Here is an 18,541-nt window from a genome sequence, read left to right on the forward strand (position 1 = left end):
AGGGAGAAACCTTTGAAGTTCCAGAAATTGTTCCATTTCGACTGACTCATAATATGGTTAATGGAATGGGTCCTATGGGAACAGAGGGTCTTTTTCGAAGAGCTTGTGAAGTTACAATGAGGCTGATGCGAGATCAAAGAGAGCCTTTAATGAGGTAATTATGTTATGTAAATAATTCAACAGTAATCTTGAGTGTAATTACTGGTTCCTAAATATGTTTTTTTAATAATAGGAGCCACTTTGCATTGGTTGAAGTAAATTTTTTTAATAATAGCTTTATTAAGATATAACTTACAGTTCATTGCAGCATTATTTATAATAGCCAAGACATGGAAGCAATCTGAGTGTCTATTGATGGATGAATGGGTAAAAAAAAAAAAGTATGTATAGATATACAATGGAATATTATTCAGCCATAAAAAGAAAGAAGTCTTGCCATTTGTGACAATATAGATAGACCTTGAAGGCATTTATGCTAAGTGAAAATAAGACAGAGATGTATGTGAGATTACTTATTGTGGAGTCTTAAAAAGAAAAAAATAGAACTACCTTATGATCCACAAATTACACTACTGGGTATTTACCAAAAGAATACAAGAACACTAATCCAAAGGGATACATTCACCTTGATGTTTATAGCTGCATTATTTCTAATAGCCAAGATATGGAAGCAGCCCAAGTGTCCATTGATTGATGAGTGGATAAAGAAGATATGGTGCTGTTTTCAACATAGTACTGGAAGTCCTAGCCTCAGCAATCAGACAACAAAAAGAAATAAAAGACATATAAATTGCAAAGAAATCAAACTTTCACTCTCCACAGATGACATGATATTCTATATAGAAAACTCAAAAGACTCCATCAGAAAACCTGCTAGAACTGATATATGAATTCAGCAAAGTTGCAGGTTATAAAATCAACATACAGAAATCAGATGCATTTCTATATGCCAATAATGAAGCAACAGAAAGAGAAATCAAAGAATCAATCCCATTTATGATTATAGAGTTAAAAGATCTATACACTGAAAACTACAGAAAACTTATGAAAGACCTTGAAAAAGACACAAGGAAATGGAAAACCATTCCATGCTCATGGATTGGAAGAATAAATATTGTTAAAATGTCTATACTATCCAAAGCAATCTACACATTTAATACAATCCCTATCAAAATACCAACAGTATTTTTCACAGAGTAAAGCACAATCCTAACATTTGTATGAAACCACAAAAGACTCTAATAGGCAAAGCAATCTTGAAAAAGGAAATCAAATGGAGGCATAATTCCAGACTTCAAGCTATATTATACAAAGTTGTTGTCATCAAGACAGTATGGTACTGACACAAAAACAGACACAGAGATGAATGGAACAGAATAGAGAACCCAGAAATGGACTCCACAACTATATGGTCAACTAATCTTTGACAAAACGGGAAAGTATCCAATACAATAAAGACAGCCTCTTCAGCAAATGGTGTTGAGAGAACTGGACAGTGACATTTAGAAGAATGAAACTGGACCACTTTCTGACACCATACATAAAAATAAATTCAAAATGGATTAAAGACCTAAATGTGAGATCGGAAAACATCAAAATTGTAGAGGAGAAGACAGGCAGCAACCTCTTTGACCTTGGCCACAGCCACTTCTCACTAGATGTGTCCCCAGAAGCAAAGGAAATAAAAGCAAAAATGAACTATTGTGACCACATAAAGGTAAAAAGCTTCTGCACGGTGAAGGAAACAATCAACAAAACTAAAAACAACTGATGGAATGGGAGAAGATATTTGCAAACGACATACTGGATAGAAGGTTAGTATCCAAAATATATAAGGATTTTATGTTTTCAAACTCAATACCCAAAAGAACCATCCAGTGAAGAAATGGGCAGAAGACATGAATAGACAGTTTGCAAAGAAGATCTCCATATGGCCAACAGACACATGAAAAGATGCTCAACATTCCTCATCGTCAGGGAAATACAAATCAAAACCACAATGAGATACCACCTCACACCTTTAGAATGGGTAAAATTAACAACTCCGGAAACAACGGATGTTGGCAAGGATGAGAAAAAGGAGAACCCTCTTACACTGCTGCTGAGAAGGCAAACTGATGCAGCCACTCTGGAAAACAGTATGAGGTTCCTCAAAAAATTAAAAATAGAACTACCCTATGACCCAGCAATTGCACCAATAGGTATTTATCCAAAGGATACAAAAATGCTGATTCAAAGGGGCACGTGCACCTCAGTGTTTATAGCAGTGACATCATCAATAGCCAAAGTATGGGAAAAGCCCAAATGTCTATCAACTGATAAATGGATAAAGATGTGGTATATACAGTGGACTATTACTCAGTGATCAGAAAAAATGAAATCTTGCCATTTACAACATGGATGGATGTAGAATGTATTATGCTCAGCCAAATAAGTCCGCCAGACTACACTCATGTGTAATTCAAGAAATAGATAAACATAGGGGAAGGGAAGGAGATATAAGATAAAAATAGAGGCAAACCATAAGAGACTCTTGAATACAGAGAACAAACTGAGGATTGCTGGTGGGGAGGTGGTTGATAGGGGGATGGGCATTAAGGAGGGCACTTGTTGGGATGAGCACTGGGTGTTATATGTAAGTGATGAATCACTGGGTTCTACTCCTGAAATCAATACTATACTGTATGTTAACTCACTTGAATTTAAACAAATACATTTAAAGAAAAAAGACTTGGTATATATGTATACACACACACATATAATGGAATATTCTTCAATGATAAAAGAAGAAATTTTGCCATTTGTAATGACATGAATGGAGGTAAAGACTATAATACTAAATGAAATAAGTCAATCAGAGAAAGACATATGATTTCACTCACATATGCAATTTAAGAAATAAAACAAGTAAGCAAAGGTGAAAAAATAGACAAGCAAGGTATAAACTCTAATTGTAGAGAACAGTCTGATGGTTACCAAGGTGGTGTGGAGGGATGGGTTATAAATAGGTGATGGGAATTAAGGATTATACTTGTCATGATATGCACAGGGTGATGTATGGAATTATTGAATTACTTTATTGTACATCTGAAACTAATATAACACTATATGTTAACTGAAATTAAAATTAAAACTTAAGTTAAAAAAGAAAAACAAAAACCGAGCTCATAGACAGAAAATAGACTGGCAGTGGCCAGAGATTGGGGATGGAGGGTCAGCAAAATGGGTGCAGGTGGTCAAAAGGTTCATAATTTAGTTATGAACTAAATTAAGTCATGGAAATATTATGTACAACATGGTCACTATAGTTAATAATACTGTGTTGTATATTTTAAAGTTGTTAAAAGAGTAAATATTAAAAGTTCTTACCACAAGGAGATGCCTGATGGCTCAGTTGGAAGAAAATGTGACTCTTGATCCCAGGCTCATGAGTTCAAGCCCCATGTTGGGTGTAAAGATTAGTTAAGTAAATAAATAATTTATATAAGTAAACAAACAAATGTTCTCATCACAAGAAAAAGCATTTGGAACTATGTATGTTGGTGGATAGTAGCTAAATTTTTTGTGGTGATCATTCTGCAATATATACAAATACCAAGTCATGTATACCTAAAATAATGTTGTATGTCCATTATATCTCAATTTTTTTAAATATGTAATATATATGCCATAAAATTCTCCTTTTCAAAGTGTACTCTACAATGGTCCTTAGCATATTCCCAAGATTGTGCCACCATCCCTGCTAATTATAACACATTTTTATCACCCCCAAAAGGTATTAGCAGTTACTCTCCATCCCTACTCCCTTGTCATTATCTAGCAACCTCTAATCTACTTTCTGTCTCAATGGATTTGCCTATTTTGAACATTTCATATATAAATGGAATCCTACAACGTGTGGTATTTTGTCTGTCTTCTTTCACTTAACATGGTGTTTTCAGGGTTTATCCATGTTGTAGCCTGTATTAGTAATTCATTCTTTTTTATTGCCAAATTATATTCTATTGTATATTACATTTTGTTTATCCATTAATCTACTAATGGACATTTGGATTGTTTACACCCTTTGGCTTTTGTGAAAAGTGTGGCTGTGAACATGTGTACACAAGTTTTATGTAGATTCACGTTTTCCGTTTTCTTGGGTATGGTACAGAATTTCTGGGTTGCATGTTAACTCTAAGCTTAACATTTTGGGGTAATACTTTAGAATCCCACTAGCAATGTATGAGGGTTCCAATTTCTTCACATTCTTACCAACATGTGTTGTTTATCTATCTTTTTAACTTTACCCATCCTAGTGGGTGGTATTAAGTGGGTCTCTCATTATGGTTTTAACTTGCATTTCCCTAATGACCGGTCATGTCGAGCATCTCTTCATACACTTATTGGTCAGTTGTATATCATCTTTAGACAAATATCTATTCAAATCCTTTTCTATTTTTTTAATTGGATTTTCTTTTTATTATTGTAAGACTTCTTTACGTGTTGTTACTAGATTCTTAAGAGATCTGTAATTTGCAAATATTTTCTCCCATATTTGGATTGTCTTTTTACTTTGATGATGTCCTTTTAGCATTTAAGATTTTAGTTTTGATGAAGTCCAGTTTATATATTTTTATTGTTGTTGTTTGTACTTTTGGTGTCATTTAAGAAACTATTGCATAATCCAAATCATGAACGGTTACACTTCTGTTTTCTCCTAAGCATTTTGTAGTTTTAGCTCTTATAATTAGGTCTTTGATCAATTTCAGTTATTTTGTGTTTATAGTGTGAGGTCGGGGTCCATATTTATTCTTTTGAGTGTGTATATCCAGTTTTCTTCACACTATTTTTTGAATACACTATTCTCCATTTAATTGTCTTGGCACTTCCTTGAAAAATCAGTTGACCATATATGCAAGACTTTATTTCTGCATTCTCAATTGTGTTCTATTGATCTCTATGTTTAACCATATGACAACAACACATTGTCTTGATTACTGTAGCTTTGTAGTAAATTTTGAAGTTTAGAGTTGTGAGTGCTCCAGCTTTCTCTTCTTCTTCAGGATTGTTTGACTATTATGGATTCTTTGCATTTCCCTAGAAATTTTAAGATCATCTTGTCAGCTTCTGCAGAAAACCAACCTGGATTTTGATAGGAATGTCATTGAATCTTTTCGTTTGTTTGCAGAGTATTATCATTTCAAAAATGTTGACTCTTCTGAACCATGAACATGGGATATCTTTTCATTTAATTCTTCTGTAATTTCTTTCAAAGCTGTTTTTTAATTTTTAGTTTTCAAGTCTTATTTTTTTTAAATGTGCTTCTATTTTTTTAAAATACTATGCTAAATGGAACTTTTTCTTTTATTTTACTTTTGTATTCATTATTAGTGTTAGGTATTTGTATATATATCTCTATCTTGCAAACATTGCTGAACTCATTTATTAGCTCTAATAGTTATTTTGTAGGTACCTTAGGATTTTTCTCTCTACAATAGCACATTGTCTGCAGATAAAAATAGTTTTACTTTTTGCTTTCCAATCTCATGCCTTTTTTTCCTTGCCTAATTGCCCTAGCAAAATGAATATCAGATAGACAAGGTGAGAAGTCTACATCTTTGTCTTGTTCCTGATTTTAGTGGTATAGAAGTCTTTCACCATTAAATATGATGTTACCTGCAGTAAGTAGTTTTTAAAAACAACTTTTAAAGCTCATGTATCCACCTTCTTTCTTTAAAGCTCTCTACCCGACATTTTGGTAGAACATACTGGTAAGTTAGACATAGGCCAAGGCAAATTCTCTGAAAGAGGAAGTATAGCATCCTGTGAAACACTAAGAGCCCCTATCCCTATCTGGGGAAGTCAGGAAATAATTTCTGGAGGAAGTAGCAGAAACCTTAAAAGTAAATGGAATTGACCGTGCAAATGGGAAGAGGGTATTCTGATTGATAAAAGTGTCAAGGCAAGTGAAGGCATGGACTGTCTAAGAAATGTAATTTTGTTTTCTAGAGGGTAGACTGCGAGTAGATGGTGCTATGATGGTGGTGTGTAGATGAACAGGGCTAGAAAAGTTCACACGGGGCTGGTTTACACATTAGCTCTTAAGAAATTTTAAAAAGAAGAGAAAATGAAATCAGATTTTTTTGCACTGTAGAAAAATTACAGTTGAAGTTTGGGCTTGAGGCTGGAAAACCAGAGGACGGTAACTCAGAAATATGATGGTGCATTGGATGAGGTAGTGACAATAGAAATGAAATAGAGAGGTTCTAAAGGGGTTTAGGAGATAGAATTGAGTGTTAAGAGAAAGGAAGCAAGAGGATTCCTAGATTTTTGTTTAGAGCAAATGAGTGAATGAGGTTCTTCACTGATTTGGGGAATACAGGTGAAATAGTTTGAGAAAGGGTAATGAGGTTTGTTTTGGAAATACTGCCTATAAGAAATCTGAGTGGGTTTTTCCATAGGTAGTTGTATTTGAAGTTCACAGCATGCATTTATTAATATTATTTTTTTTACCATTTTTACTTATTTTTGAGAGATGGAGCATGAATGGGGAGGGGCAGAGAGAGAGGGAGACCCAGAATCTGAAGCAGGCTCCAGACTCTTAGCCATCAATGCAGAGCCTGACATGGGGCTCACACCCATGAACCGTGAGATCATGACCTGAGCTGAAGTCAGACACTTAACTGACTGAGCCACTCAGGGGCCCCCACAGCATGTATTTATAAATGGCACACAGAACTCGCCTTACCCTACTCTCTAAGAATACCTCAGATCCTTGTCTATCTTCCCTCTCTCTTTCTTTTCAACCCCTCACCCCAAAACAGTAAGTTCACAGATCTGACTTACGCAGTAGTAATGTGTGTTCTAAGAGAATTATCATTAGCTTCTCATCCTTCACTTATTTTTCCCATAGGTGCTGACTTTAGAGAGACTTCTTTCTACAAAAATAACATCATATTATCACATTTGTTTACATTTTAGTGTCTTAAAAACTTTTCTACATGATCCTCTGGTAGAATGGAGTAAACCAGTGAAAGGGCATTCCAAGGCACCACTGAATGAAACTGGGGAAGTTGTCAATGAAAAGGTCAGTAGAAGGTGTAGCTTGATATGAGCTGACGTTCTGTGTCTCTATAAATGAGAATTGATTCTAAATACTGTCAGTGACTGACCATTGAATACTCTGAGATCTAGTTCTTTGATATGAAAGTGCCAGTAAGTTTTCTTTATTGTCATTACCAATGTTAATATTATCATTTTTGTGTACTAGAGTTCGACACACACTTAAGTATAGACAATTCACAATTATGAGATATGGTGGGAAAAACTTGGAACACAGATTACCTGAATTTACAGAGCTTTAACATATAGTAATTCACTTTGTGCTGATATTAGTTAAGTCTCAGAGCTTGCAGATAATCATTTTTAATAAGTGAGAATAGATTGAAGATTGTTATTCTAATAACATCATTCTCACTTTTGCATTTTGATATTCTTTTGTTATTGAGAGAAATGTGTACCATTCTAAGTAGTTTAGAACTCCCATTTACACATAGTAATATAACCTAAATATTAACCTTTTAGAGTATTGTTGCAATTATTATTCTTTCAAATCTTTTAAGTCCTAACATTTTCAGGGTAAGTTTTAAATTATTATATTTCTAGAATTGTAATGTAGAAGAGATTCCCTGGTATTTTACATAGTCCAGAAACATGTCCATAACAGTTGATATTAGATTGATGTCGCAAGCCTTGGGGCACCTGGCTGGCTCAGCTGGTAGAATATGCGACACTTGATCACAGGGTTGTGAATTCAAGGCCCACCTTGGGTATAGATAGATATTACTTTAAAAAGAAATAACATCATAACTAACTAACATTGTGAGCCTCAAAATCAGTATCTCAAGTTGTAGTATATGTCATTTCTTTTTTGTCTTTATTTGATCTTACATAAAGGGTAATGATCCATAAGACAATATAAACATTTGTTAAATAACAGAAAAGTAGTCATTTCAAGTGATCACCATCCACGTCTTACTGGGTTTTTAGCACTTATGATCTTTAATTTCTTGTTATAGGCCAAGACCCATGTTCTTGACATCGAGCAGCGACTGCAAGGTGTAATCAAGACCAGAAACAGAGTGACAGGGCTGCCGTTATCTATCGAGGGACATGTGCATTACCTTATACAAGAAGCTACTGATGAAAACTTACTATGCCAGATGTACCTTGGTTGGACTCCATACATGTGAAATGAAATTACTTCAAAGAATATGTTAATAATCTAAAATTAATGTGTTTGGTATTAATCTGTGATTATATCTATTCAGTTCCAAAGTACAACATAAATAAGTTTATGTTCTCAGAGCAACTGGTATTAACTCCCGTATTGTTAATAATATTTAAAGTAATATATATTGTTATTAAGAAATAAACTGCTTCTTTTTAAAAAAAATTTTAATGTTTATTTTTGAAAGAGCATGAGCAGGGTAGGGCAGAGAGAGAAAACTGCTTTCTTAATGTATGTTGTTCATTATAAATGGAGAAATGTAACATCTTAGGTTTTTATGCTCTAAAAAGATATATTTAAAGAAGCCAGCCTAATTTTTTTGCAACTCTGATTTTCTTTTAGTACAATCTAGCATAAGGATTCACTTGAGGGGCACCTGGCTGGCATGTGATCCTTGATCTCAGGATTGTGAGTTCGAGCCCCACGTTAGGTGTGATTACTTAAAAAAATAAATAAATCTTAAAAGAAGGTTTTTTTTTTTAAAAGGATTCATTTGAACAAAAAAAAATTATTGAATAAATACTATGGACAAAGCACTCTGCTAGATTTATGTACCAAGCCACCTCCCTTGCCTCTAGGAACTGACAGTCCAGTCTAGTGAAACATATAAACATAAAGCACACATAAAGTTCACTTAATAGAACTCTTTTTGTATGGTTGAAAATGTAATAGGAAAAAATATAAATCAAGGAGCATCACTATGAAAACTAAATAATGTAATTTGAAAGATGCTGCCATACTGAGTTTACCAGAGCACAGAGTCTAGTGGAAGACACTTAAAATTTCGTTGAGATTTTTAAATTAAAGATATTTTAATGTTAATTTTTTGTAAATTTTCTTGCAGGAGATTTTAAATTCTCAATACTTAAAAAGTAATGAGGTTATTACTTTCGAATGGAAAAATTTATTATAACAGAATTTTACTTAAGTTCGCTTGATAGAATTACGTTTCTCTGTACAGTTTAGAGTGTGATGGGGGAAAAACACGATAAACCTGGAGGCATGAATGTGAAAGTATATAATTACCTATGAGGGAAGCTGGCTGGGAGTGGAGGAGTTGGGAAATTTTTTCAAATAAATCGGGGGGGGAAAAAGCGTTTTTAAAAGAAACTTTGTTATAGAGTTATATTCCTCAAAGGAAAAAAAACTCCCCGTAGCCAAACAAACCTAAACCAATTCCTTAGAGAAATGCCGACACACAACCACCCCCTCCTTGCCAAACAAAACAAACTAAACTAAATCACCAGATCTTTACAAATCTGTTGAAAAATACTGAGATTAGTAATCCCAGGACACAGAAGCAATCAGGCCAGAAATGAGTGTTCCAAAAATCTTCCAGCAGGCTCGTGAGGTTTTCACACCACTTCCACGTCCCATTCTGTAGCACAGCTCCATCAGCTTCCCTCCAAAAGCAACTTTGACGCACCAAATCGCCGCGGCGCTCTTAAAAGCAAACCAACAGCGCGCTCGGCTGCGACCTGGATTAGAGCCCCGCCCCAGGGATGCGGCCTCGAATCGGCCGCTCTAGGCCCAGCGAGCGCTCTCTATGGTCGGGCGGGCAGTGTGTTGTCATCGGCGGAGCGACGGCCGGAGGCTGCGGCGTAGGCCCCGGCGGGGCGTTTGGTTTCGGTTTGGCCCTGACTGGAATTAGTGTTGGCGGTCGAAATGGGAGTCCCCAAGTTTTACCGATGGATCTCGGAGCGGTATCCCTGCCTCAGTGAAGTGGTGAAAGAGCATCAGGTGGGTGAGCGAGCGGGCAGCGGCTCAGAAGGCCGAGAACCCGGGGCCCCGCGGCCCTCTCCACCCTGGGACTGGGCTCCCCAGCCTCATCCTGCTCGTCGTCTGCCGGATGAGCAGGGAAGAGAGGGGCAGAGAAGGTTTGAAGATATCCTGATGCTCTGAATGGCGCGAAGACGTAGGTTTCGTGTCCGCGGGCAGAGCCACGGGATCACGGCAGTTCTGACACTGACAGCTTTGCTGCCGGGCAGGGCCTTCCGCGTTTCCGAAATTAAGTGCTGGGGAGAAACGCTGTAGTGAATTCTTTCCTTTCCTGCTCAGAGCTACATCTTTCCCTTATAGAAGCAGCAACGCTGAGTGGGTGTCCTGAGTACCTCCCAGCCCCCCCCCCGCCCCCGAAAGCAACAGACCCACGTACAAACAATAATAACTGCCTTCGAGGTTGAGTCACCTTGTTTACTTTCCTTTATCAGGACCTGCATACGACCCCACCCCCAACGCCTAGACTCTTTGACGTGGCTGATGGTTCATATTTATGATACCTTTTATTTCTCCTTTTTGATCATCCCAAAGGCTGCACGAATCCCGAATTCCAAAAGAAACAAAAATATATTTGAACCAGCAGAGGCAGTTATTTGGAGGCTTCACTGTGCGAGTGTGCGTGTGTGTCCGTGCGCGTATGAGAGAGAAAAAGAAATGGGATTTCTAGAGCTCTGATAGTAATAGTGGTGTCTGGTTTATAATCCAATCTGTAATAGTATCCCAGTACGATGTTTCTGTGTAGATTGCAAAAATGTTTATATATTGGAACTGTGGAACGAAATCGCAAGCACTTATCTATTAGGTAAACTAGACTTTCTGTGATGTGTTCGTGTTTGTCACTTTTAATGATTTGGGTAGAACTCTTGTCCATTTTATATTTGACAGGAAAAAAAGTTTTGATAGTTGTATAGCTAATTGAGTCAATAGTGATAGATAACATTATATTAATTTTGGGGGGAAATAATCCAGCCAAAACCATCATGCTGTTTATTAAAGCATTGTTTAACGTTTTAAGAAGTGCTATAAGCATAAAGATAGGCTTCTAGAAGGAATTTTTTTGTTGTTGGATTCCAGTCAGTTTTGGTATATGAAGAAAAGCTTAACAAAGAATTCCAAAACAATAGTTTATCTTTCATTTATTTGAAACATGGATGGAGTCAGATTTAGGGAGACATTTCTTTCTAGAGAAGAGGGTTAAGAAGGGTTACTAAGTACATTGCTGAAATGGAGACAACCAACTTTGGCTTTTCCCAGGTCATTAATTCAACAAATAGTTGAGTGCCTGCCATGCATCAGTCACTTTATCTCCAAAGTGAAAAAATGTGATTGCTATTCGGATTGGCTTGATAACATAATTTGTTCAATAATATTTTTACTTTGTACTCTGGTACAGAACTTGGTTTGATGACCCTGTCTGGGATTCTTACCATCCTGAGGATTTTCATTTTTAGCTGAAGAACAAAAAATAATCTCTTAAAGACAATTTTATGCTAGATCTAAAAAGGCTTAAAACCTGGCTTATCAAAGTGTTGTCTTTCAAAAATGTTTGATTTGTATAGTTAACAACAACAACAACAAAAAGAGCTAATGTCGTAAAGAGTTACCAGCTCTTCTCTTAAGCAGTATTTAAAAGTGGTAAGCCTAAGTAAGTCACAGTGATTCAAAAGCTAGTCCTGGGAGGAAGGGGTTGGGAGGAGGAATAGGTTGTGGGAAGATGGTGGTGGTGATGATCACAGCATAGTTTTTGGTCTCTCACATAATAGCAGATCAAGTAAGTAGTAAAGTTTGAACTCTCTGGAACATTTATGACAAAACCACGTAATATTCTATCCCTATGAACCCAAATACAAGTAGGTGGGGACAAAATACCAATAGCTTCTAGACCCAGTTGGTGTTGGCCTCCCTGCAAGAGGAAGCAATGGGGCAACAGCTGATGGACCTGAGAACAGGAGAACTACAGAATATTCACTAAAAGACTATGTAGGCCAATTAAATAGGAGTATTTGTAACTAAGGGCTTTTAAAGGATAGGAATATTTGGCCTCCTGTGAACTCTCATAACTGACTTGCCAAGGCATCATTCTGAGGAAAATACAGTAAAGGATAAAACAGATATGCTCCCTGTACAAGAGCAGACATTTTTAAATGGAAATGTCAGCTTTTGTTCCCTTCTATGCAGTTTGTAGCAAATTGCATAGAGAAGATTGGCTTTAAAATTGCAGGCTGGAGCATAACCGTGTTCATGCACTAACACTACTGAACTGTGCACTTAAAAATTTTGGTTAAGATTGCTGGAACGCCTGGGTGGCTCAATCATGTAGATGTCCAGCCCTTGATTTTGGCTCAGGTCATGATCTCATGGTTCCTGAGTTCAAGCTCCACTTTGGTCTCTGTACTGACAGTGCAGAGCCTGCTTGGGAGTCTCTCTCCCTCTCTCTTTTCCTGTCTTGCTCTCTGCCCCTCCCCCACTTACGTTCAGTCTCAAAATAAACTTAAAAAAATGGTTAAGATGGCAAATTTTATGTTATGTATATTTTGCCACAATTTCAAAAATTGAAGGCCCTAGAGTATGCATTATGAACGGGAACAAGGGGGCCAAAATTGTTTTCTTTTTAATTTTTTATTTATTTTTGAGAGAGAGACACAGCATGAGCAGGGGAAGGGCAGAGAGAGAGGGAGACACAGAATCCAAAGACAGGCTCCAGGCTCTGAGCTAGGTGTCAGCACAGAGCCCAACGCAGGGCTCAAACCCACGAACCGTGAGATCATGACCTGAGCCGAAGCCGACTGAGCCACCTAGGTACTCCAAGGGGGCCAAAATTGTTAATAGTGGAGGTATACATATTAAAGTGCCATAGTACATGAACAGATACACAGTATGGCTACCCATACACAGGGTAGTGATTAGGGAAAAAAAGAACTACCTGGAAGAGGAACAATAATGAAAGAAAGATTAAGAAATACTGCTCTAGTGCAATTCAGTTTGGTTTAAAATTTAGCTCCAACACTTAACTGGCCATGGGTGAGTGACTCAGCCTTGTGACTCAGTTTTCTCAACTACAGAATAGAGATAACAAGGCTAGGATTGTTACGATTACATAAGTAAATGCACATACAGTTGACTCTTGAAAATGGGGAGACTGAGAGCACCACCCCCCTCCAAACCCGCACATGATCGAAAATCCAAATATAACTTGGATTGACTAGAAGTCTTATTGATAACATAAACAGTCAATTAACACGTGTTTTGTATGTTAAATATATTATATACTGTATTCTTAAAGTAAGCTAGAGAAAAGAAAATGTTAAGAAAATCGTAAGGAAAATTTACAGTACTGTACTATATTTATTGGAAAAAATCCACATATAAGTGGACCCATGCAAATCAAATCCATGTTGTTCAGGGGTTAACTGTAAAGCATTTAAATCTGTCTGGTACATGGCAAATGCTTAACAGGTCTTAGCTATTATAATAGCACTGTACTGAATTGTAAACACAAAGAGAACTGCATATGTTCCAAGAGTTTATAATCTTGGTTGTCTGACCTTTGTTTTTTAAGGGTTAAGTTTTCATCATATATCATCACACAACTTCATCTATATCATTACAACTTCATCTCTACTTTTGTGGTACAGAACAGATCTTAAGTAAATCTGTTGAGTGAATGAATTTATTAACCTTAGCATATAAAGAATACATAGTATATAAAAACATTGCATATTAAAATATACATAGTATATTTAGTGCATTTTAAAACATGAATATTAAAAATGAAGCAACAAAATCTTGGGATTGTTTAAGATAAATAGGATTAAAGAACTGAGAAAAAAGAATTGCTAACAACTCTTGAACAGCCAGTCAAATATATCTTGTCTTTATGAAAAAGGCATTTTGCAGCAGGACTAAATAGGATACAAAGTTATACTAACAAAAAGAAACTACTGTTTTGAGAAAATTAGATACTTAACCACAGTTTAAAGCAGTGTAATGCATATTCAGAGTGAGTGTTGGGGCGCCTGGGTGGCACATTCAGTTCTGCTCAGGTCACTAATGCCAGGGTCATAGGATCAAGCCCTGTGTCGGGCTCTGAGCCAAACATAGAACCTGCTTAAGATTCTCTCTCTCTTCCTCTGCCCCTCTCTCTAACTCACACTTTCTTTCAGTCTCTCTCTAAAATAAATTTTTTAAAAAGTGTTATACATGTGCTGTCACATTCAATAAAGGTAGAGCTTCATTTTTTTATTATTAAATATTTTTATTTGCTACTGTGTGTCAGGCAGTTTGCCAAGAGTTCTAAACATGACCAAATGTTAAGTGTAATGTCTGTCCTTTCCTGCCAGCAGGACATTACATTAAGCATTCAACAAGAATGTATAGAGCATGTAAATGTCTGTGCCTGGCATTCTTGTATGCATTGGGAACACAAAAATAAGATATGACATAGAGAAAGAATCATCATTTCCTCTTGGGTTAGTAAGGGAAAGCTTCCAGACAAAGATACTTGAGCTCAATTGCTTAACTACAGTTTAGCATCCAACTTCTTGTCAGGTCATGCTTTCACAGTCCATGGATTTGAGCCCCTGGTCGGGCTCTGTGCTGACAGCTCAGACCCTAGAGCCTGCTTCGGATTCTGGATTCTCTCTGTCTCTACCCCTCCCCTGCTCATGCTCTGTCTCTCAAACATAAATAAATGTTTAAAAAAAATGTTTTTAAAGAGCTGGATCTTGAAAGTTGAGACAAAATCTACAAGAGCAGCAGAAGAAAGAGAGCAAAAGGAAAAAAAAGTGTTTCAGGGAATAGAAGCAGCCTCTGTAACGTCATAGGGGTTTGCAACAGCCCAGCACATTTAAGGCTTTCTAAGTAATGTACTGTATGTAATTAGCTGTAGAATATATGTGGAAACAGGAAAGAATATGGAATTGGTGGGAGAGAGAACAGCCAAAGCATACAGAACCTTTTCTGGCATTAAAGGTTTATCATATCATGTGGATTTAAGTAAGGAAGCAGCATGATGAGATTGTGTTTTGGAAAAATGACCAAGCTGTGATGAGAGAAAAAACAAACAGTCCAGTTGGAAAACTGAGGGCTTGAACTAAGGCAGGCAGTCAGGGGATGGAGAAAATGATGAGATTGACCAAGACAACAGGAATGGGTAAGAGGGTCAGGTGATAGGAACATTTCAGAAGTTAAATTTAAAAAACAAAACTTCATTGACTAATTAGATACAAGGTTGAGGACATGTGAAAGTATAAGAAAACCTTAAAACTTCTAATTTACAGACTTAACTCAGTATTTTGTCTCCCCACCCTCCAAGTTTTATTTAAATTCCTGTTAACATACCAAGTAGTATTAGTTTCAGGTGTATAATTTAGTGGCTTATTACTTCCATACCTGGTGCTCATCACAAGTGCACTCCTTAATCCCCATCACCTTTTTCATCCATCCACTCCCACCTCCCCTCTGGTAAACCTCCGTTTGTTCTCTGTAGTTAAGAGTCTGTTTCTTGGTTTGGCTCCCGCCGCCCGCCCCCTCCACTATTATGTATTTGTGAAGGAGCAAGATTGTATTGCATGTTCTCATTTTCTTCACTGAATTAACCAATGATTACTCAATCATTATGTATTTTTCTTACTAATCTGAAACCTACGAGAATTTTTAAAATTTCTTTTCTAAAAGGACAATTACAGGGTTTTTTTGCAGGTTATAAAGGTTGTGCTCATTGTGTAAGGATTAATAGGATACAGAAAGATGTAAAAGCTGTTATATCATCCAAAGGAAAATAAAAAACAATTGAAGGACACCTTGGTGGCTCAGTCAGTTGAGCATCTGACTCTTGATTTCAGCTGGGGTCATAGTCCTGGGTTCATGGGATAGAGCCCCACATCGAGCTGTCCAACTTCGGCTCAGGTCATGATCTCACAGTCCATGGGTTTGAGCCCCGCATCAGGCTCTGTGCTGACAGCTCAGAGCCTGGAGCCTGCATCAGATTCTGTGTCTCCCTTTCTCTCTGCCCGACCCCCGCTCACTCTCTGTCTCTGTCTTTCAAAATAAAATAAAGACATAAAACATTTTTTTAAATTAAAAACACCCTGAAATTCCATCACCCAGGCTTAACTATCAGTAACATCTTGTTTCTGTATACTCCTAACCTTTATATGCAGATACACATGTAGATAAATATTTTCTATAAATGGGATGATAATGTACCGGCTGTTTTAGAGCCTGCTTTTGTCATTTGATCATCTGTATTATACACATTAAATGTCAAATATGAATCTATATCATAATTTGTAATTGCAGTATGGTAGTCCATGATGATGAACCATCATGATGATGTTGGACCATCTTGAATTTTCTGTTATTAGGCGTTTTAATTTCATTTTTTATCTTTTCCAATAAAAGTACTGCCATTAATATTCTTATGCTTACATCTTTGTGCATATTTTTTTTATTTCTCAATAAATTTCCAATAGTAGAAATCCTGGGTCAAAGATGTATATACTTCAAATTTTGATGCATACTTTCATATTAGTTAAACCAATTTATATTCCCATCTAGACTACTGGATGTAAATGCCATTCCTCCCTCTCTTTTCTAGCTCTGTGATTTTTCCTCTTCTGTAAAATGGGGAATCTATATATTTCTCTTTTATCATAATTTAGTGAGACAATGAATATAAGTATTTGGCCTAATGTTTGGCACCTAATAATAAGTGCCTAATAAATGCCAGGTATTACTTTTAATAACTTATGAAATATCCATTTCCCCAAAATCTTGCCAATAACGGGGTAACATCATTCTTTCTAATCTTTGCTAACACAATCAGAAAAATGATATATATATATATATTTTTTTAATGTTTTATTTTATTTTTGATGCAGAGTGAGACCGAGCATGAGAGGGGGAGGGTCAGAGAGAGGAGGAGACACAGAACCGGAAGACGGGCTCCAGGCTCTGAGCTAGCTGTCAGCACAGAGCCTGATGCGTGCTCGAACCCACGAATGTGAGATCTGACCTGAGCCGAAGTCGGAGGCTTAACCGACTGAGCCACCCAGGCGCCCTGTATCTTTTAATATTTATTTATTTTTGAGAGAGAAAAAGAGCAGGGGAGGAGCAGAAAGAGACAGACACAGAATCTGAAGCAGGCTTCAGGCTCTGAGCTGTCAGCACAGAGCCCAATGCAGGGCTGGACCCACAAACTATGAGATCATGACCTGAGCTGAAATCTCATACTCAACCAACTGAGACACCCAGACACCCCAGAAAAATATGTTATTTTAATTTGAAATTTTGATATGTTGAACATCTTTGCATATGTTTATCAGACTTTAGTGTCTTGTCTTTTTTGAATTGCTGCACATTTTCAGTGCTTTTAAAATTTGTTCTTTTTCTTACATTTGAGGATATTTTGTATATTGGGAATGTGGACTTTATCCTGATTTATAAGCATTTCCCTGCATTTTGTCATTTTCAATTGATCTTGTTAATGGCATTTTTTTTTTACCCTATAGAGGTAAAAATACATTTTTAGATTGCCAACTTCACCATTTGGTTTATGATTTCTGACTTTCCCCACCCTAAAATTACCAAAATATTTGTACATAATTTTTTACTTATATTTCTCTCATTAAAATTTTTAATCCTTCTGGGATTTATTCTGTCCAAAGATGAAATACAGTTGTGTTTTATTTCCAAATGGTTAATTAGGTGCCCCAACCCTTTCTTTAACTGGTTTAAAATTCCTTCTTATATACTACATTTCTGTATACACTTGGACAGATTACTTCTCAACTATTTGGTTCAATCAAACCTTTAAATAATTCTTAATATATAAAGCAGATTTCCTTCATTACTTTTTAATGTGTGTTTATTTTTGAGAGAGAGACAGACAGATGAGTGTGAGCAAGGGAGGGGCAGAGAGAGGGAGACACAGAATCTGAAGGAGGCTTCAGGCCCCGAGCTGTTAGCACAGAGCCTGACATGGGGCTCGAACCCTCGAACCGTGAGATCATGACCTGAGCCGAAGTCAGACACTTAACCAACTGAGGCACCCAGGCACCCCTCCTTCATTACTTGTAAATATTCTTCTTTGCATGTTTATTCTCCTAGGGAAAGTAGAATCACTTTGTAAAGTACCCCCACCCCCTCAAAAAGTCACCTTGAGATTTTGATCAAGGTTTTCAGATTTCTTGAAGCAAACAGCAAATCTTGAGTGTACTTTTAAAACCTCATGATCATGGGGCAACTGGGTGGCTCAGTCAGTTAAGCATCCAACTTTGACTCAGGTCATGATCATGCAGTTCATGGGTTCGAGCCCTGCATCTGGCTCTGTGCTGACAGCTCAGAGCCTGGAGCCTGCTCCAGATTCTGTGTGTCTCTCTGTCCGTCTCTACTTCTGCCCTGCTCATTGCTCTGTCTGTCGCTCGCTCGCTCGCTCGCTCTCAAAAGTAAACAAACATAAAAAAAATTTTTAAACCTCATGGTCACAAT

General features: G+C 36.9%; 2 protein-coding genes across 7 annotated transcripts in view; both read left to right on the forward strand.

The window, feature by feature from the left end:
- Positions 1-8,437, forward strand: part of ATR (ATR serine/threonine kinase) — a 105,834-nt gene extending 97,397 nt beyond the window's left edge. For all 5 annotated transcript variants that reach the window (XM_029940114.1, XM_029940117.1, XM_029940119.1 and 2 more), the window contains 3 exons: positions 3-154; positions 6,964-7,069; positions 8,061-8,437. In XM_029940114.1, coding sequence (XP_029795974.1) covers positions 3-154; positions 6,964-7,069; positions 8,061-8,234 — 432 coding nt within the window. In that variant the 3' untranslated portion in view covers positions 8,235-8,437. The remainder of the gene's footprint in view (positions 1-2; positions 155-6,963; positions 7,070-8,060) is intronic.
- Positions 8,438-9,836: 1,399 nt separating this feature from the next.
- The window catches only part of XRN1 (5'-3' exoribonuclease 1), a 109,494-nt gene continuing 100,789 nt past the window's right edge, over positions 9,837-18,541 (forward strand). For both annotated transcript variants that reach the window (XM_029940121.1, XM_029940122.1), the window contains exon 1: positions 9,837-10,012. In XM_029940121.1, the coding sequence (XP_029795981.1) occupies positions 9,938-10,012 (75 nt within the window). In that variant the 5' untranslated portion in view covers positions 9,837-9,937. The remainder of the gene's footprint in view (positions 10,013-18,541) is intronic.

This window comes from Suricata suricatta, chromosome 5 (assembly GCF_006229205.1).
Source record: "Suricata suricatta isolate VVHF042 chromosome 5, meerkat_22Aug2017_6uvM2_HiC, whole genome shotgun sequence".
Classification (NCBI taxonomy): Eukaryota; Metazoa; Chordata; class Mammalia; order Carnivora; family Herpestidae; genus Suricata; species Suricata suricatta.